This window comes from Pimephales promelas, chromosome 23, assembly GCF_988280905.1.
Source record: "Pimephales promelas chromosome 23, fPimPro1.hap1.1, whole genome shotgun sequence".
In the NCBI taxonomy this organism is placed as follows: domain Eukaryota; kingdom Metazoa; phylum Chordata; class Actinopteri; order Cypriniformes; family Leuciscidae; genus Pimephales; species Pimephales promelas.
In genome coordinates, this window is record NC_142791.1 from 18,393,385 (window position 1) to 18,415,908 (window position 22,524).

At 39.3% G+C, this 22,524-nt stretch overlaps 1 protein-coding gene across 1 annotated transcript; it reads left to right on the top strand.

The window, feature by feature from the left end:
- Positions 1 to 911: 911 nt before the first annotated feature.
- On the top strand, positions 912 to 21,913 carry ppp2cb (protein phosphatase 2, catalytic subunit, beta isozyme). Its single transcript, XM_039676134.2, has 7 exons — positions 912 to 1,294; positions 12,284 to 12,493; positions 12,576 to 12,749; positions 12,869 to 12,958; positions 17,095 to 17,256; positions 17,339 to 17,457; positions 21,190 to 21,913. The coding sequence occupies exons 1-7, from the start codon at positions 1,193 to 1,195 to the stop codon at positions 21,260 to 21,262; spliced, it is 930 nt and encodes a 309-aa protein (XP_039532068.1). The 5' UTR covers positions 912 to 1,192; the 3' UTR covers positions 21,263 to 21,913.
- Positions 21,914 to 22,524: the final 611 nt, after the last annotated feature.

Here is a 22,524-nt window from a genome sequence, read left to right on the forward strand (position 1 = left end):
GCCATATTGTTTTCTGCGTTATCTATGTGAATGTTAAAATCTCCAGCAATGGCAAAACAGTCAAACTCAGAGGCAATTGTTGATAGCAATTCAGTAAAATCCTCAGCAAAGGCTGGAGAGTATTTTGGAGGCCTGTAAACTATGATAAGTAAAATACGTGGAGCACCTTTTAACACAATACCCAGATATTCGAAAGAGGGGTAATTCCCAAATGATATTTGCTTACATTCATAAACATCTTTAAAAAGAGCAGCTAAGCCACCACCTCTCTTACCCGCTCTGCAGACACTCATATAAGTAAAATTTGGAGGGGATGTTTCGTTTAGGACCGTTGCACTACAGCTGTCTTATAGCCAAGTTTCAGTTAGAAACATGAAGTCCAGGTTGTGTGTGGTTATTAAGTCATTGACTAGAAGTGATTTATTTTTAATGGAGCGGATGTTTAAAAGTGCTAACTTTATAGTCTTACTTTTTGTCCTCACAGCAGTCTTAGTTTGGCGTGTAATAGGCACCAGATTAGATGGGTTTGCTGTACGGCTGTTGAAGGCCTTAGATTTTCTATCATGTAAATGAACAGCAATAGAGAAAGATTCAGGCACACTGGGTTCCCGCTTGTTCTGTAAACATTTGATAAAGTTATTGTTTTCATAGCGAGGAACCGAAATAATAGCGAGGAACCGAAATAGCTCTCAAATTTAATCAAAAATATCTTCATTTGTGTTCCGAAGACGAACGAAGGTCTTATGGGGTTGGTACAGCATGGGGGTGAGTAAAATGACTTGATTTTCATTTTTGGGTGAACTAACCCTTTAATAACATTTTTCAATCTATTTTCCCTTGTCTTCCTGGCCACTGGGGGCAGCAGAACGTCCCGGGCACTACATGCCTTTCTGATGACGTCACGGGTGGCGGCCATTACACAGCGCGTTTGGGAGGAAGGTCGGAAGCGCGACGAGTCAACGGAAAATTCGTTAACGACAGATCGCGGATACCGTCCAAAGACAGAAATCCTTTACCATCAACCCTAGATATAAAACCACCGGTGACACGCATTTGGTGTTTAATGAGTTGATAGCCGAGTCGAACAGCAGTGTTTGGTGCTCGTGCGTCGGCCCGCGCGTGTGGCAGTGTTCAGTGCGGGCGCACTCACTGCTGATTCGGTCACCGCAGAATCCGTGAGAAACACCGCAGAATGGATGATAAAACCTTCACGAAAGAGTTAGACCAATGGGTCGAGCAGCTGAACGAGTGCAAACAGCTCAGCGAGAACCAAGTGCGAACACTCTGCGAGAAGGTAAAGAAAAGCTCGAGTTTCATACATCATAGATAACGTTATAGCTTTTAATAAACGTCATAAACCATATAATTAAACGTTAACGTCTAGCATTACTGAACGCCCTGTGAGAAAATAACATGTATACGTCATTATTATATCAAGCAAGCATCAAGCTTATTTACACAATTTTTGATACATGAATGGGGTTTGTTCACACTGATATCTAATCCAGGGACCCAGGAATAGATGCGTGTCCCCTGTAGTGGACTCTAAACTGTAGTGTATTTCTCTGATAGCAGCACACACACACGCCACAGGTCTGAGCCCTGTAAAGAGCAGATTCAGGGCTTTCAGAGACACCAACTGTTCACAGCTTTAACCAGGACAACAACTTGTGCTTGCTCTTTAAACATGACTGACATTCATTTAGTGATCAAATGTAGCACTCTTATGGAAATATGATTATTTTTTATCATTTAAATCTGACTAGTTTTAAAACTGCTTGTCATAAATCAACATCTCAGGAACATCTGTCTCTTGTACACAACAGTGGTTGATTTTACCCACATATTGCATAAAATGGTAAATAAATTAATTAAATCCATAATATATTTCATTGAAAAGTTTGGTTAAAAGAAAACCCTGAAAACTAAAAATGTAAAGGGGAAATATCCAATTGTTTTTGCAAGTCATTTCATGTCTCTTTTATTTAGTTCTTAAACCACTCCTGGTGTCACTACAGAGGACATAATATGCATACAATTTATGTTCAAAATTCATTTTTCCTTTCATTTGTTCCTTTTGCTCTAATGAACTCAATGAACAATATAATGACATACAAATCTCAAATATTTCAAACATGAAATACTAAATTCAAAAACAGCCCGGTCCGTGTACTTTTTCGTTCATTCATTATTCTATTTCGGAATGAAAGATGACATTTAATAAAGGGTGCAACTTGGTTATTTGTTTAAAAGAAAAAATCAGAAATGGCTGTATTTTGTTTTCCAAATGTATTGTTGTCATCAAATAATAGTAAAATTGGACGACATTTCTGATCGTTATTTAATCTGTAATATTTATTTGTACGTTTATTGTATTTCACATGACTCCGAGCCGAAAAGTGATGGGCCTATGGCCGGCTGCGGGAGCGCGCGCCGCGTGTTAAAGGTGTATCGCCCATTCTCTTTACAAATGCAGTTGCTTTTATGTGGATCAAGCAGATATAACGTGCAAATAAACATCACTCACCCAGTAGCCTACTTTTTACCTATTAAAATACCTGTAAAGTGCCAATACAACCATTATTACAACCAACCTTCAGTGATTGAAGCCTCTACTTATTGATTGAAAGGTTATTTCTGCCCTGAAATGTGCTGTTTGTAAGTGGATAATAGATAAATTCTTTATAATTGGGGAATCTGTTACGGGCATGAGTCTCTGAAAGCGGCACCAGACCTGAGAAATATATCTAAAATGTTAACTTCTTAAAAGAACATTTCAAAACAAAACAGACTGCTCTCTGTATATGTAATCCATATGAAATGTCCATTTCTCTCTGGCGCGTTCACTACTGCGAAGATCACGATCAGCAATTGTCGACTTCATCTTTGCAGGCAACACTGACACATAGGGCTAAAAACAATTCAAATATCTCCATGTTATATTCGACATATTCATAATCATTAGGCTACTTCGGCAACGAGCACTTTGATCACTTGATTTAAATAAACAACATATTTCAGCGCTAGATGGACTCTAATTTGACAAACGAACAAATTGAATGGTCTGAAAGTTAACTGGAGATGTTTTATTAATTTGTTTTGGTACATGCTTGCCGCAAAGATGTTTTAAAAAGTGTTGGGGAGAATATTGAACATGGCAAAAGAGTGGTGACATGCGTTAATGTGGACGCCCCCTCATCAGCGCTCCGCTCGCGCCGGCTCTGAGTCATTAGAAATACAATTAACGTACAAATACTGTAAATATTACAGATTAAAAAACGATCGGTAAAGGTCGTCCAATTTTCGAATACTATTATATGATGATAACAATACATTTGGAAAACAAAATGCAGCCAATTCTGATTTTTTTCTTTTAAACAAAAAACCAAGTTGCACCCTTTTTTTAAATTTCATCTTTCATTCCGAAATAAAATAATGATTGAACGAAAAAGTACACGGACCCAGCCGGAACCGGAACCAGCCGGAACTCTGAAGCGCGGAAGTGCAGTGCCCGGACCGTCTGGCGTGCATATAACAGAGACACCTTGGCTGAGCGCGTGATACAAACACCCTCTTTTAAAGCTGACATGTGGAAATATTTTGGTTTCTGAAGTTGAAGGGGGGAAAGGAGCTGGACAAGATCCATACTAGTTCTTAGCTTTGTAGAATAAAACAAAAATATTTTGGAAATACGACAAATATGAGAAGCCATATGACACATTTCCACCCAGAGGAGGAAAAACACGTGTGTGTACCGGAACCGGTCGTTGTTATATTATTAATTCCTACAAGTATGCTAGTTCAGGCACACATTTATTTTCCTGTTGGTTCTTTGCAATGTTAATAAAATATATTGTACGTTAATTCTTTATTGGTCATTACTTTGTACCTTTAAAGCAAAGTATTTATAGTCACACACGCACAAAAAAAGATTGAGATATTCGATTTAGCATCGAATCGCAGCCCTCTGAATCGGAATCGAATCGTGAGGTGCCTACAGATTCCCACCCCTACCCAGATATAGCACAAGTCTATTTGATGTGATGTTTACATCTGGAAGACATATTTTTAAGAGTGTTTGCTCATCTGCAATATGTCTATAGGACGTTTCCTGTCAGATATCAAATAGACGTTTGTGTTTCATATGAGTTTGTCATTATGTGCAGTTTCTATAGTGTGAGCTGGACTGTGTGCGGTGAACAGTGACCTCCAGCACACCCACTCGAGCTGCTTGTGTACACTTACCTCTGTTGTGTACATGAGACACAGATGTTACCTCACATCTGGCTGATGTCAGCATGATCACTCTGTGGATCTGGACTCTCCTGAGATGATCCAAAGTTAAAATGTTAAATGTTTAAAAATATTGGAAGTAACAAAGTGCAAACTTGCCATTAAAATGAGAAAATAAAGCTGTTTTGGTGGCTCACACAGCCATGTGTGCTTATTTAATGTGTTTCTGGATCAAACATAGGAAGGCTTTCAGTTCTCTAAGTGTGGATGGGTTTTATTCAGGCAATGGAGAATGATATTGATTGCTACATTGTGAGTTTAGTTGTGGCTGAAGAGCATTGTTGCACACAGCGAGAAACTGTACTCTGTAGTGTGGCATAGAAAGCCTTATTGCTTTTATAAAACAGTTTCTGCTTATTAAAGTAATTGAGGTCATCACGTTCATTGTTATATAAAGAGCATTTGTTAGGTGCCATTACTCTGTTAGAAGATCTGCAAATCAGAAAAAAAATCTGCACAACATTCAGCAAACAACCTTTCACATTACGACATGATGATGAAGTGATATTGTGGTATTGTGTAAACATCCAACATGACATCATGACTTCTGCGTAAACATACACGCCACTTTCGAGTCAAGTTGCATTTTGAGCTATCCGCGTGTATGCGTGTATGTCTACTAGGGCTGGGCGATATGGCCAAAAAATCATATCTCGATATTTTTTGGTCAAATGGTGATATACGATATATATCTCGGTACTTTCTACGTTTTCTATTTAGATAAAGAAAATCTTTATATTTAAAAAAAAATATATATACATCGGCCCAATGATATCCTACAAACAATGTTGATATTGAAGGATATGGAAACAAATATAATATAGGCTATGCTTTATGTGCAAAAAGCTTTTGTTTTTATATTGACTAAAAGCTAAACTAAAAATGAAAATAAAAACAAAAACAAAAGCACAAACTAATTATATTAGCCTGCATTTGATTACCCCATTATAATCACTTTCACTTTCATTAAAAATATATACTTTTAGGTTTAAAATTCCACATATGGCACATTTATTTTCTCCAACAACAAATATTTTAGCAATATGTTTATTTTAGTCAGAATTATTGCGTACTACGTAGTACTATTCACGCGCATGCGCGCGCCGGCGCTCTTTCAAGGAAGCATGAATTTTAGCGGAGATTCACTTGCAGAAGCTCGTCCTCGTCTGACATGGACATATTTGTTGTGAAATGGACATATTTGCTTTACTTTCTAACATTTACAGATGAAGAATATACCTGTCAAATGTAAGTTGAGCACTGAGGAAAGCACCACATCTCAAACGCATTAAACAGCGCAAGTATATCTGTCAGTCAGCAACAGTGTCTGTCAGAGCATTTGACAGGGCGGCAAGCTGCCTTAAACTTGTTAACTATATCAAAGTGATTTTGACGCAATTAATATAAGCTTGTGTCATGTTTAGGACAAATTGTACTACGTAGCCTAGCTACTTTCACTGCAGCAGCTCACACTGCAACCTCCGCTATTTTTCAGATGTGCTCATATCAAACTACTGTATCGATATAAACGGTATTGCCTCATTCCATATCGTTTAAAAAAATATAACGATACATCGTACATACTCGATATATCGCCCAGCCCTAATGTCTACGCCATTACCGTCAGAGTGATTCCGCGTGTCTGTACACGCCGTCAAATGTCTGCGCGAAACGAAGCAAAATGTAGATCTACATCTGGGGAGCAATCTTTTTTTTTTCCTAGGATGGTAAGGGAACAGTCATAAATGCCATTAACCCCAGTGACGGGTAGGTTTAGTCATATTTATATATACAGTAACAACGTTAAGTCAACGGCGGTTATAAACGCGCTGAAAAGTGATTATGCGTCTTGATAGCGCGCCAAAAATGGAAATACGAATTGGCGTGTCATACAAACGCTACTTCATGAGATCAGTCTGAAACATCTGGAAACACAGGTGTGGTGTTTTAAAGGTCCCCTGACATGAGGTTATTTTATTATTTTATAATGTTTCCTAGGTTGCCCTTATAGTGTTAGTATGTTCTTTACATTAAAAATAGTCATAATTTAGTAATAAATTAAAAGGCCTTTTTTGCTAGCCTGATTTTAGCGTCTGATTTGAACGCTCCGTTTGAAGGCCGCCCCCCTAAAACAATGGTAGGGGAAACACTGAACAGTATTGAATGATGTTGAGAGAAAGATTACCTGTCTGAACTTGAACAATTAGGCTACACATCAGAAATTGTTGCTTGGTAGCTCGATCGATTTATTTTTTGACTTTCATCGAGGCCAGTTCTGTGTTGGTCCAAGTTGAGGAAATAGTCGTAGGTAAAATGTTTGGACCATACAAAACTTTGGGAAGTTGTGTTGGCGGATTTCCAGAGAAAATACAATTAACCCATTGTTTCTTCAGAGACTCGGATGAAGGAATTAAAATGTACGTTTGTGTTCATTTGTACATCCGAACACTGATCAACTTCGCTATGCTTTGCTCGTTTGCAAGACATGATGGAAAAACTAAACAAGACTCGAGGAAAAACTAAAATCGCACCTGCGGGTTCGTAATTCCTTTTTCTAGCTCGTTTTCTCATGGGCGGGGCAAATTCTTTGTGCGGGCAAAGCAGAGAAAGGGGAGGTTACCATTCCTCCATGACGTCATAAGGAGGAGATTCAAGATCAGCTCGTCTGAGCTGCAGAGAAGAGAAAGATAGCCAAAGCTCGGTTTACACCGATTGAAAATTCCTTGACACGAGTGGACCAAATACAGGCTAGGGGAACTAATATTAATTTAAAAAAAAAAGTGAAAATTTCTTGTCAGGGGACCTTTAACTGTCACGAGATGACAGGCTACCCCATAAAGCTCTTCAGAGAAAAGAGCAGAGAAAAGCTCTTTCCATTGAGTTTAAGTCAGTGTGTCTTCAAACCATGATGCCTTTTGTGTTGTTTGTAGTTTTTAAGAATTTCACACGTATGCAGAAATAGCAGCAGTATTGAGCACTTGAGCATGTCCAAATCTGCTCATGTAATCATGTACTATGGGGTAAAAGGGGTAAGAGTAAAGAGAACTCTGTTCCCTCTGTACTAAATAGAAATAGGACCAAAGGTCTCGCTCTCTCTCTCTCCCCATGGAAACACACTCATACGGACGGTCTCTATGGTGACAGGGGTTGTTCTCTCCACAGATATTGATTTGGTTTCACAGCGATACAGATGCTCAGACATGCACGTCCACCAGACGTCCATATCTGTGCATGTTTCAGAGCTGCTTGTGGTCTTGTGGAATTTCCAGCGTGGCAGTGGACGTGTCAGGGAGATTTGAGAGCATGCATTTATAATATCAAACTACATTTACATTTTCTGATGATGGTTTGAGTAATGCTTGGCTGGTCTCTTAACAGCTCCCTAAACAAGAGGAGTTGTGCCTCCTGCGTTATCAGACACCGCTGCTGAATGTTCAACACTGGCTAAAGCAGGCTGGTAGCTTGAGTTGTGTAGAATAAGGCTGGATATTTGTGGCTCTGTAAATGTTATGGTTAGATGTTTGACTGTGCCGTGTACTGGACAGGTGAGCCCAGGCTCGGCACGCACCGAATGCTTTCACTACACCGATTCTAGGCTGCCAAACATCATTGACTGGTCAAAATCATTGACTGAAACTGTGAGGTCTAATATTGGCACTGCTGCAATGTAGGGTTGCCGCGGTGAGGAAAATTTCCCACCGGTTAATCGACGTGTGACAACACCGGTAATCCCGGTGTCACCGTGGAGGGCAGGGCGGGGGGGTTAAATAGCTTTTAAATGCGTGCGCGTTATACTTTCACTTTCGAAATAAGCGTCAATTGCTTGAATGGACAAAAAAAAACAACTCGCTGATAATAAAACTTTTATTTATAGACTTTTATTAGCATAACGAACGAATAAAAATAACCCCATGCATAGGCTGAAAAAAGTGAAAATCGGCAAAATGTGGGCCCAAACAAATAAGAACCATAAAACGTTTATTAACGAATAAGAAAATAAAATAGGCCTAAATAAATTACACAAAGTTTAAATGAGATAAAACCAATTAAAAAGAGACGAATATAAAATAAAAACTTCAAAACGGACCTTAGCCTACATAAATGACATACTTTCACTTTCGAAATAAGCGTCAATTGCTGGAATGGACAAAAAAAAAAAAAAAAACTCGCTGACAATAAACTTTTATTTAGACAGCACTTTTATTAGAATAATAAACGAATAAAATATAGACAGAACTTTTATTAGCATAACGAACGAATAAAAATAAAGTGAAAATCGGCAAACTGTGGGCCCAAAAAAAAAAAATAAAACGTTTATTAACGAATAAGAAAACAAAATAGGCCTAAATAAATTAAACAAAGTTTAAATAAGATAAAACCAAATAAAAAGAGACGAATATAAAATAAAAACTTTAAAAAGGACCTTAGCCTACATAAATGACAGCACTCTAAAAAAAAGTAAAACACTATAAATTGGCATTTATTAACATTAATATATATTGGCCAAAATATTGCCAAACAGGCGCTTTTGCATTGCGTTTTGACACCAAATCTTCCGCCATTATCTTGCTTTTCTGTAATTTGACTCGTTCTCGTCTCCACACGTGCTAAATGGAATCCTGATGCTTGCTGATCTGTGACGTGACGGCACGCGTTGCGCAGTTCATTTTTAATTATAATGCTCTCTTCAGAACTAAATAATTGAAAATTATTATTTTTAATTAATTCAAATAAATATTTTAGCAAAAACGAATACTTTAAAAAAAAAAGTCAAGACATTGCGGTGTCACGGTGGGAAAGTGATGTCACCGGTGATGGGGCTTAAAACCGGTAACACCGTCAACACCGTCTATCGCGGCAAGCCTACTGCAATGGTGCAGTTGGACTGGTTGAGCGTCTGTTTCATGAAAAGATGAAAAGATTTCAGTGTGGCTGAAGCTGTAGGTATACAGATATCACGTCAACATGTCTTAATGAATGAATAATGGATCTTATTAAAATCACCCTATTCAGTGTGGAAAAGTCACGCTCGTAGTTCACACTGGAGATTGGTATGCTGAGGGCGATGGCAGCCAGGTTACTTAATCCAGGGTAGAGCTGTCCCCACTCATCAATTTGTGCTACAAGCTTCTCCATAATTTTTTGCTGGTCCATTTCCTGGAAGAATATTGCATACAAATTACATAACACACTTATTAACCTTCACAACTTGCGCTACATGTCAGAAAAGTGACTATGTACATACTTGGAATGCTCCACACAGGATGTGTTGCCTGAAAGAAGCCCATTTTTGCAGCACTTGGTGGTTGCCTATCTGAAATTTCCCAGAGAGCAAGGTCAGGTTTGACGCTTCTTCAGCTTCTTCCCCTCTGGGTCCCTGAGGCCCAAGAACATGAAAAGTGCCCAATAGGTCCAAGTTAGAAAAGCGCCGGTCCAGGCTATCAATCAAGGCATCCAGATATGGTTCCATTACCTAAAGATGACAAACAAAAGTAAGTTCATTTGTTTGTCTTAGAGAGGCAATCAGTGATCATGGGGAAAAATTGCTTATATTTGGTAGGACTGGACCCGAATATTCGAATATTCGTTCGGTGGGTTGGTATTCGATTTGAAAATGTGACATTCAAATTTTTTTATTTTTTTTGCACACCTGGCATCCCACTCGAAACGGTTCTCATTTGCGCTTGAATATGTTTTACACTATAAAATCTGGTGAAATATAATACATAGTTCCCACATGACGTCACAACATACGGGCATTTGCAGACCCGGCGCCATTGCTGAGGGCAAAACAAGCAATACGAGTTAAACGAAGTGAAATGAGTTTCGTGCTAAAAAGTGAAAATGGTCATCTCCTGCTGGGTCAATGCATGATAAAATCATGCCAGAGGTTCAGTTAAATTGGGATTTTACACTATACCCGTCATTAGACTCCATATGGATGTGAGAAGACTAAGCTTTTGTTAGAACAACGACGGAGGTTATGGCTGGCGAGGATAAACAGGAAAGAAACTCACTCAAAACTCGCAATAATTTGTTTGACAAAAGCACAATGTTGTGTTTTATTGTGAGTGTACACAAATAAAAGTTAACACATTGCAGTTTGAATAATGTCCTGTATGAACAAAATGATGAGGTATTAAAAACATACAAAACAACATTGTTTCCACTGTTTGATCTCACATTCCAGCATTGCAATCTCAGATTATGTCCCTAAAGAACCCACGTATAATGTAGTTCCGCATTACATTACTTTGTAAACATCAATGGTAAACATAGCGGTTTTGCCCTCAAAGATGGCGTCTCCGGGGAGGTCACGTGACATTAATTTGCCTGTGGGAACTATGTATACTTAACATTTAACTTCGTTATAGCTACTTAATAAATATATTTGCTCCTTCTTGGACTAATAAAAGTGCTTCTGCAATGGGAAGTATTGCTGGAGCGCAGAACAGCAGAGTTTATATGGACAGAAGTGTAGGGCTTCGCTTGTATTTTGGGTTAAGCTGTGTTGCTTTGACGTTGTGGAAAATAGAATAACACAGTTCTATTCTGAGTGGAGCGCGCATGCCGCATTTGAAATAACGAACAACCCCTTATGGCAACGTGACATTACCCTAATGGAAAATATTTCCATATGTGGCTCTTTCCTCCATTCTTGTCAACAATTGGATTCAGAGCCTCCACGTTAGCAATGCTGCCGGTCACCATGTCTGTGTTTTTAGGTGTATAAATGAATGAATTGAATGTCATGATATTGCTAATCATGTGAAGATTTTGCAACGGTGCTGAAAATCTATACTTTGTAGGTGAAACTGCTACATATATCACTATACTTATAATAGAGCAGTGAGTGATTTTCTCTTTTGTTTGATTCACATTATTTGACAGAGCAGAAGGTTTATTAGGCTGCTGTCACTTTAAGACTGAATGCGCGGATCTAATATACTGATAAAGGCGCTTTATGCAATTTGAATGCTTAACTCCATTAATGAAGTCGTCATTCAGAAGTTAAACAAAAAGTTGATTAATTTAGAAGCATTTGTAGTGGATGAATGCACTGCTTTTGAACACTCATCCTGTGGCCCGCTACGTTTTAATGACAGAGAAGAGTTCTAATAGGCGCATTATAATTCCTCTTTGACTTGCAGAACTCGTGTTCTGAGAATATTCTCGTGAGAACAAATGCGCGCTTGACTCGGCTAATATGGCAGACACTGCTGGATTGGTTGGGTCCATTGGCCGGTTTGCAAGGGCTCGATGGCACCGCTCTGTACACCCACTGCTGTTGATGTTGTGTGCAGCTGCAGACAGACTGTAGCCTAATGATCACTCCTCCTGTGATCTTCACTGTGTTAGGAAAAATACCATTGTATTTGAAGGATAGAATTTGAAAGAAACGGTAAGATTTGCATGTTTCTTTAGAATGTTTTTGACTGAGTCAGACAATTGTATTCACACTGCAACTTAATATTTTTGATTCATTTTAAACAATAACAAATATTATTTGGTCAGTGGTAAAAAAAACAAACTAGAATAACTCTAGGAAGTTTTCTCTGAAAAGTATTTTATATTGCTCCTATTGATATTTTGATGTAGTATACCAAATTATCTTTATTAATGTAATACTATTGTACAAATGGCGTTTATTGTCCATATATCATGTTTTCCTAATGTCTTGTACCATTAAACTGAATATGCATATGATAATGATATGCAGATGACTGTGTGTAGTAAAACGAGGCATTGTAAGCTCCATATTTGGTTATTTCGGGTTCAGGCGCATGTGCGCACAATCCTCTGCTGACTGTGTTTTATAAGTGGGATATTGCACTGGTTCTGGCTTATGCATGGTTTTATACATCTGAAGAGTGTTATGCGTATGCAACATCTAGCTTTTGTGTGTATGCACGCTTCTACGGGAAGTGTAATACATGAGCCCCTGGACTCTCAGTGTCACTGATATGCTGTCCTGTGCTCACACCCACAGGCTAAAGAGATTCTCACTAAGGAGTCGAATGTGCAGGAGGTGCGCTGCCCCGTCACAGTGTGTGGAGATGTGCACGGCCAGTTTCACGACCTCATGGAGCTCTTCAGAATCGGTGGGAAGTCACCTGACACCAACTACCTGTTCATGGGTGACTATGTAGACAGAGGATATTACTCGGTGGAAACAGTCTCACTGCTTGTTGCACTAAAGGTACATTTACGAACTGCATTTGGTATGATGGTCTTGCGAACATTTCAGACTTCTTGACACTTGATGTTTTCTGTGTTTATAGGTTCGCTATCCAGAACGCATCACGATATTGAGAGGAAACCACGAGAGCAGGCAGATCACACAGGTGTACGGTTTCTATGACGAGTGCTTGAGGAAATACGGCAACGCCAACGTCTGGAAGTATTTCACAGACCTCTTTGACTACCTCCCCCTCACAGCCCTGGTGGATGGGCAGGTGAGGAATCCTCCTCTTCTGATAAATACACATTATAACAATTACACCAGAACCGAAATTACTTCTATGACCCCTGCTTATGGCTGTCGATAACTTGTATAACTCTCTCTCTCTGTCAGATCTTCTGCCTGCACGGTGGTCTCTCTCCATCCATAGACACGCTGGATCACATTCGTGCGCTGGATCGTCTGCAGGAGGTGCCGCATGAGGTCAGTACAATTCAACACAGATCGCATCCATGCGCTACTGGCTGAATCCAGTGTTATTTATATAGCACTGGATATAATCCTTGATGCAACCGACTCGAGATTGCAACATGAACGAGAGGCAACACGGACGTGCAAGTAGTGAAAGAATACATTTATTCAACAAAATAAGCATAATTACAAAAGATACAGTAATCGGTATTAATGGAAGTCAGTAGTAAAGACGTGCATGAAATAGGTGTATAAGCTGAAGGTCTGGAATGGATGCACACAAATAAATATAACAAACGAAAAGCAACAAAAAATCAGCCGTATAGTCAGGCGCAGTCATCATAGCTCTTGCAATCATCAGCGCTGCAGTTCTATAGCCCCACAACTTGAGCCTCAGGTGGAAAAAAACACACCCTCGCTAAACACCTGTAACCAAAAACACACCCTCGCTAAACGCTTGTAACCAAAAACACACCCTCGCTAAACGCCTGTAACCAAAAACGCACCCTCGCTAAATGCCCGTAACCAAACACACCCTCACTAAATGCCTGTAACCAAAAACATAGGCCCAGCACTCACTGGGATCTTGAAACTGAGAAACACAGGGCAAACCAAACACTCATGAAAGAAGCTCACAGTAAATTGAGGCCATGTCCACACGGACACGGGTATTTTTATAACCGTGACTTTTTTTTTTTACGCGGTTCGGCCGTTCGTCCACATGGAAACGCAGTATCAGGACACTGAAACCGAACATTTTTGAAAACCCCTGCCAGGGTGAGTATTTTCTGAAACGCCGGAGTTTTTGCAGCGCTGACGGCTTCTGATTGGCTAACGTGGCTTTGCGGTTAGGTTTATATCGCCGCCTGCTTGTGTTGCATTCTCTTGACAGCGCTTGATAGCGTTTTTTGCGTTTTCATGTGGACAGAGGTTTTTTGTAAAACGCAGGAGGGAAAAACTCCGGTTATAAAAATACCCGTGTCCATGTGGACAAGGCCTGAATGCCAAGGGAAAAAAATATGTTACAAGAGACGATTTAAAAACCGTTAAGGACCGTGGCGATCTGATATTCCACAGTCTAGGGCCAAAGGCTCGACCTCCAGATCATGATTAAAGATACAAGAGAGCAGGACACAAGAGAGCAGTCTCTTATCAGCACAACTCAAATTTTGTGTGGGATTGTAAAGATAGAGTAGCTCAGACAAATAGCTCGGTGCCAGATTATTTAAGGTTTTAAAAAGATGAAGAATTTTAAACTAATTCTAAAATGCACAGGTAACCAATGCAGAGATTTTACAATTGCAGTAATGTGAGCGAATTTACGTTTGCCTTTGAGGAATTTTGCAGTAAATGAAGACTGGAGGCGATGGATGATGTGGACATGTCATAGTAAAGAGAGTTGCAGTAATGCAAACGAGACATAATGAGCGCACCGATGGCAATCTCTACTGTTTTATCAGAGAGAGGATCTAATCTTAGAGAGAAGACGCATCCTAAAATAACATGAGCTAATAACCGCTTTAAGAAATATCTCTCAATTTTTCGTTAAACGACAAGGATCGTTCCAGTGCACCTATGCAACCATTGTGGAGGTGGGGAGTGCAACCACAGAAACTGAAAATTCTTGGGCCAGCAGCATGTGTCCAAATTTCAATCTTAACCGTTCTATTTCATCAGAACTCTAAAAGTTTGTAAAACTCTCCAGTGTAAAATGTTCACTGCAGATGCAACTGTTGTGTTCACTAAAGGAATATCCTTTATCACTCTTTTCACTGATTTAATTAAAGGGATACTCCACCGTTTTTTTGTTTGTTTTTTTTTTTCATATTAAAGGGTTAGTTCACCCAAAAATGAAAATTAAGTCATCAATTACTCACCCCCATGCTGTACCAACCCCGTAAGACCTTCGTTCATCTTCGGAACACAAATGAAAATATTTTTGATTAAATTTGAGAGCTGTATAACCACCACATAGACTGCCTAAGGGACTGGCTCTTGACGGCCCAGAAAGTCAATGAAGAAAATGTTTAAATATTCCATGTGACTACAGTGGCTCAACTATAAGTTTATCAAGCGACGAGAATACTTTTTGTGCGAAAAAACAAACAAAAGTAATTTTTAACTTAACTTTAACTTTATTCGACTATTCCTTTTCTTCCTTGTTGGCCTGAAACGAGACTTCCTTTGATTTCCACGACGCATGCGCGAGAATTGCGATCTCCTTCAAGTACTTCAGTTCAGTTCTCGCGCATGCGTCGTGGAAATCCAAGGAAAGATTATTAATATTACTTACAGATTGTGATTCGGAGGAGGACGAACCTGATCCATATATACTGGAAACTGATCCCTCCTTCGGGAACAACCGGCTTGCGAATCCACATTTGATTCATTTATGATTTTGAATGATTCGTCATTAAAATGATGAGAACACAAGGTTCGGGCTAAACTGTTGTGGTATCGTTGCAAATATGAAAATAATTGGCTGAACTGTCTTTGCAATGTAGAACACAGCGTCTTCTCGACATGACGCTGTTCAGCTGAAGTATTTGAATCATAGATTTGAATGTGTTCTAGACTTCAAATTTACACTTCCGTCTGCGCACGCAGTTGTTGGGAGCGGCCAATGAGCTAATGTTTCGTATCTACGTCACTACGAAACAGCTAATGACTCGTTTCAAAAACAATTCATTTCATAGACTCAGAGTCGACTCTCACTTTTGAAAGACAATAACTTTATATACGGTGCACTTTCAGATATAAATCTTTGCAGGATGTTTTCATTCCCTTAGAGCTATATTCCACACTACATGAACATTCATTTTCAAAAATCCATGATAGGGGCTCTTTAAACACCAAGAATCAATTAGGCTATCCTGGTTTGAGTTGACAAATGAATAGAACATTGTAGCGCTCATCCCATCCAAAAAATCACAATACCTTTATGCTTTGTTACTATTGATATGAAACAAAGTCTCAGATTTCGAAGTACGTCCATTTTCTTACAAAATTCAAAAACATACCATTTTGGTGGCGTGAGATCACTTTGGCTCAGCTCAAGAGAAGCAGCTGCACATAATCTTGTCTTCTGCCTTAGGCCCCGTCCACACTACTGCGTTTTCGTTAAAAAACTGAGAATTAAAACAAATACGATCTCCGTCCACACCAGCGTTTTATTTGCGTATTAGAATTGATCTCGGTCCACTTTAAAATGACTGAAAACGTGGATCACCTGACCATTCACCAACACTGGGCATGCGCGTGCCGCAGCATTTCTAAAGTTCTCCATTTTAGGTCTTCGTTTTTGCTGTTTTAGTCTGTACGCGAGGTGCAAATGTAGCAAAAGGTCTCCGTTTTTAAACGAAAACGCAGTAGTGTGTACGGGGCCTTAATACCAGTTACAGCGTGAATTAAACATGAATGAGCGTCTGAAAGTGTTGAAAGATAAAGTACAACTTATTGAAATCCATATCGTGTCGCATGAAATCGTTCAAGCAGTGTTTCACCCGTGGAAAGACGTCAGTAAAAGAGCTTGTAAACAGTGTCATGTAAAGTCACATTTATCTCAGAAAAACCATATCCAGTGACCATAAACTCGTTAGTCAGCTAGAAAATTTTTCTTTCTAGAAGAATTGATCTCCGATTTGCAGCGTTAAGCAAAGCTAGTGTGCATAACTAATTATTGTTTAAGAAAAGGGTATCGGATCCGTACATGGGTAGAAGTACTCGCCGATACCGATGGCAGAATTTTTATTGGTATCGACGGCATTTCCGATACTAGTGTCGGAATCGGAACAACTCTAGACTCATGTCATCATAATTGAAATGCTTAGGCAAGACGCGTCTTAGTTCAGTGTGTTCAGCTGTGAGCCAGCGTGATGAAGAGGCTGTAGCTCACGCTCATTCAGCCTCGCCTGCAGTGCATTATGGGATTCATGTTGAGCTGAACTCTTGTGGCTGTGCAGACCTGTAGAACCTTCTCTTCAACTTTAATAGCTCTTCAGATGAAGTAACCAAGATACCAGCCTGACTTGTGAAAGTTGAGTCTTACAGTGTGTTTAAGATATATGGCATTTGTACAACACAGGTTCTCATGAAGGCTCTCGCTGGTTCGAGGAGATTGGCTGTAAGTCACTGCGTGTGTGTTTCAGGGCCCCATGTGTGACCTGCTGTGGTCGGACCCTGATGATCGTGGTGGCTGGGGAATCTCTCCTCGAGGAGCTGGTTATACCTTTGGACAGGACATTTCTGAGACCTTCAACCACGCTAACGGCCTGACCCTGGTGTCTCGCGCACATCAGCTGGTCATGGAGGTGAGATACACACTTTCAAATCCTCACAACCCTTCATTGGAATGACAGTTCAGATGAGATAAAACCGCTTGTTTTCCCCCAGGGTTACAACTGGTGTCATGATAGGAACGTCGTCACGATCTTCAGCGCGCCGAACTACTGCTATCGCTGTGGGAACCAGGCAGCCATTATGGAGCTGGATGATACTCTTAAATATTCATTGTAAGTTACACTTCTGATAATCTTTCAAATGTGTACTCCCATATTAAGTGTGATGGTTCACGTCTGAACCATATTTCAATTGTTTTACTTAAAGAATGAAAATGAAGCCTGTTTTTAGGAATATAAAGATTTTCCACCTTTGTGGCATTATCTGTAAATTGTGGCTTGTGAAGTGCACCATCACGTGAGGCTATTGAAGTGCACTATTATGCCTACATTCATGTAGCATGTAATTTAGTTATTTGTGACTGTAACGTCTGCAAAGTTTTGAAGATCAAAAGTGTTTAAGTGCCGAAGCTGTTCGTAAGTAATTCCAGCAACCAATCTACAAAATCCCACCTATGGTCTTCATTGGCTGTCCTTAAACAACTTCTCATTTGACCTGCCCTCAAACACTGTAGTTGTGTCTGAAAGCTTCGTTTTGAGAAGACACGATTATCAGTGCCGCGGATCCACTTTTACTGAAATTCAAATGGTAAAACTAACGCCATCGTTACCGTTCGTATCATTGTGCATCAAGTGCTGAAGTCGATCCAGAGCTGAAATCGAGATTTCAAGTTTAGTTTTCGTCAGATGCTGTAAGCTATTGACTCGTCACAGCTGTCTGAAAGATACTGAATCCTTGATCGACAAGCTGATGTATATGTATATTAGGAGAATATGAAAGTGTTTTTTGCATGTAAGCATATTGTAGCAGATTATAATAGGGAGTAGGGACTAGAGCCCGACCGATAAAGGATTTTGAAGGCCTATACCGATACAAATATTTTTGGGTTTTAAAATCCGATATTCCGATATATCGGCCGATATGTTTATTTATTTATTTTAAACTGGACATGATAGTCACAAATTTTGTCATGCTTATTTGAGTTAAGAGAACTGATGGGGATGTTCTTTTAAAGGTGCCATCTGGGAAAAAAAATCAAATCATACACCATATTCCATACCAGATGGAGGCAGTATACCTCCAGAAAAATACCTCCTCGGCCGCGCGCACTCATGTCTTCAAACAACACGGGCGAGCGGGTCTCCCTCGTGCTCAGTAAAACTAATAGTAAAAGGTTGGAAGACCGCAGTTTCACGTGGATCATTTGGAGATTTTCAGAGATTAGAGACTAAATGAACAACATCTCAATACTAAATTATAAAGGCCGTCTCATTGACAAGCCGGTGTATTTCGACGATATGGGGAAGTTAAAGCCCAGGCATTTTTAGTTTATGGTATTCGTTTTGTTCATGTTCCATTTTTATCATTAGTTTGAATTAATTTGACAGACAGCATTCCCTGATGTGGAACAAGCTAGCGCCTTTCAGAGCTGCCAACTCTCACAAATTCACCGTGAGACACACAACTATTCACACACTCTTACGCCACATCCATTTTGTCATGCACAGAAAAGGACACAGAGACCGATCTCAGCTCTCAGATTCTGTTAATTTTATTACGCAATTCAAACAATAAATGCAGTTTTGGCGCTTGTAAATGTTAGACGACAGATCCATAGCGCACGTGAACCGATCATCTCTACTAGCTAATGGTAAAAGAACACGAGCACTGTTGAAAGATATGTTACAACTTACCAAAATGTATTCCTCATGCATAATATCGACCAATCATTTATTTAACTCATCCCTGAACTGAAATTTAGTAGCGGGTAGGGCTGGGCGATATATCGAATATGTACGATGTATCGTTATATTTTTTGAAACGATATGGAATGAGGCAATACCGTTTATATCGATACAGTAGTTTGATATGAGCACATCTGAAAAATAGCTTTGCAGTGTGAGCTGCTGCAGTGAAAGTAGCTAGGCTACGTAGTACAATTTGTCCTAAACATGACACAAGCTTATATTAATTGCGTCAAAATCACTTTGATATAGTTAACAAGTTTAAGGCAGCTTGCCGCCCTGTCAAATGCTGTTGCTGACTGACAGATATACTTGCGCTGTTTAATGCGTTTGAGATGTGGTGCTTTCCTCAGTGCTCAACTTACATTTCACATATTCTCCATCTGTAAATGTTAGAAAGTAAAGCAAATATGTCCATTTCACAACAAATATGTCCATGTCAGAAGAGGACGAGCTTCTGGAAGTGAATCTCCGCTAAAATTCATGCTTCCTTGAACGAGCGCCGGCGCGCGCATGCGCGTGAATAGTACTACGTAGTACGCAATAATTCTGACTAAAATAAACATATGGCTAAAATATTTGTTGTTGGAGAAAATAAATGTGCCCTATGTGGAATTTTAAACCTACAAGTATATATTTTTAATGAAAGTGAAAGTGATTATAATGGGGTAATCAAATGCAGGCTAATATAATTAGTTTGTGCTTTTGTTTTTGTTTTTATTTTCATTTTTAGTTTAGCTTTTAGTCAATATAAAAACAAAAGCTTTTTGCACATAATATATTGCATAGCCTATATTATATTTGTTTCCATATCCTTCAATATCAACATTGTTAGGATATCATTGGGCCGAATGTGAATATATATATATATATATATATATATATTTAAATATAAAGATTTTCTTTATATAAATAGAAAACGTAGAAAGTACCGAGATATATATCGTATATCGCCATTTGACCAAAAAATATCGAGATATGATTTTTTGGCCATATCGCCCAGCCCTAGTAGCGGGCTGTATTTCCACACGACATCACGACATGACATCAGGTTCAAGTACACACAAGCCGGCGCGACTTACTCGTGTTACTGCAGTTTGGCTGGTGCTAACGTTGCCCGCCCGCATACCGCCTCCCATGGCCGAAACTGGTATTACGACACCTGCCGGGCCGGGGCTAATAATTTAGCATGCTAATTTAGGTTATATCTCGGCAGCACTATAACTTACCAGTTTTTTAATGACATCATTGCACTTATTTCTTCTCATTCTTTTGATGTGTGTAGCTCATTTTTTGGATATTTTTACCTCAATTATTCCATATGGCACCTTTAATTGTTATTCAAGCAATGTATGTCTCGTGGCCCTCTGGTGGACAAACTATACAACTCCAACACTCATGATATGGTTGAAGCGTGTTTCGTCCATTTTTATTTTATTTCTGAAATATTCATTTATCGGCCATTATAACTGCCGATACCGATAGTTTGGAAAATGCCCAATATCGGCCGATAACATCAGTCTGCCGATGTATCGGTCTGGCTCTAATAGGGACACTTAAACCTTATTGCTGCAAAATTCTCATTGCTGCAATGCAAACAGTCTTTCAGTGTAATAGTTGACAAACTGCAGGTAAACTGATTGAAACTGGTTATCTGAACATGTCCCAATATGCCATTGGTCCAACAGAACCGCCCCGAATTCCTGTCATTGGTTGAGGGAGTGTTACTGTGTTGAAGTTCAGATAAACGGAGCAGTGTTTTCATAGCACCAGTGTTGGACGCTTCAGGGAAATCAGCCTTCAAATGTCTGACTGAATTTTAAACCGAGATAGTAAAAAAAAATGACTTGCAATAATGAATCTCTAATAACTATCAACATTGAGAATAGCGAGAATTAAAAATACAAGTACTGCAAAGTGTTTAATTGCTATTAAAATGTCACAATGTAATCCTAAAATGATGCTTCATTTTCATACATGCTTCATGCTGCAACATGTTGTTTTTCTTTTTGAGGTTTTGGAGTGAAATGTGACGGGACAGGTTTTTCTAAAATTGATTTGATCAGACAGTGATCTATGTTTTTCTCTCTCCTCCCCCAGTCTTCAGTTTGACCCCGCTCCTCGACGCGGAGAGCCCCATGTCACCCGCCGCACCCCCGACTACTTCCTATAAGCCAGCTCAACACCAAACCTTAGGACAATTCCAGACACGCATACATCTATTCACACCATGTGTATATAAACAGGGGAGATGTTCTGACGCAACACTAACACGGACCAAAATGTGCCATACAAGCATTTAATGCCCAAATCCGATCGCTCTGTCTCAGTACTGCTACAAAGTGTCTCGTTTTAGCATATAGTGCAAATTGCCTGCTGTATACAATGACTAGAGATGTTCCCTTCGTTCTTGAATTGTAAATTACTCTGAGTAAAAAAACAAGCAAGTGACTAGCTTTCTCTCTTACAGAATCACTGGAAAAAAACATGGCAATGCCAGGCATGTGAAAAACGGTAACATTTTATACAAGTGCACAAGCTGACATTCTTTCCTCCTGTATTCACTCAAAATAACACTCACACACACAAACAAATCTTATCGGGAAGGAATGTCGAAACCGAAGGACGTGCCTCTTCCGTTCTGGGAGTGAACACACACAAGTGTACATGGACTTTATCTGACTGTTCCTCTTTGTCTAACCTTACCATTTTCTTTTCTTTTGTGTTTCCTGTCTTCTGTGTATTTGTTAATAAGTGATAGCCTCTTCTTTGGTGTATTTGAACTAATAAAGTACTTTTAATCGCAAGCTACTCCAAAACCACACTCTAGTAGTGCTTTTATTGACCATTGAGGATTGTTGTTTTTATTGACAGTGAAATCATATTTGCATAATGTGAATCAGTTTTATTGTTGTAATGATGTGTTTTTGTTTTCTATGGTGGGATGACGCAGGTCATCGTTCAAGCTTTGATACTGCACACTCTTTCCATTCACAGACGGTCTGCAATATCCATGTATTTTTAGAAAATAGACTTTTGCAAGCAAACATTTCATCACTTTGTAGTGCTTTGATCTGATTCTTTGGTTCCCTTGGGGATTGAAGGTCAAAGTCGCTGTCCAGAACGTCGCAAAACCATTATGTAATATATAACCACGTTTTTTTATGTGGTTTAAGAAAGGCTGCGGCATCTACAACCCATGACTAAACCGAGACGGCTGTCAATAGTCTTGTGACATAAGCCAAACAAAGCAAAGGTTGTCTCAGAGTTGGGCAAGTTAATACATTTTGGAGAAAGATTACGAAGAAAAACATTTCATGTTTTTGGAAAAGTCACTTATGCACACCTGCATTTATTTGATCAAACATAGTCAAAATTGTATGAACCTCAAACTTTTTAGTATATGAACATTCAGATACTAGATAAAACAAGACA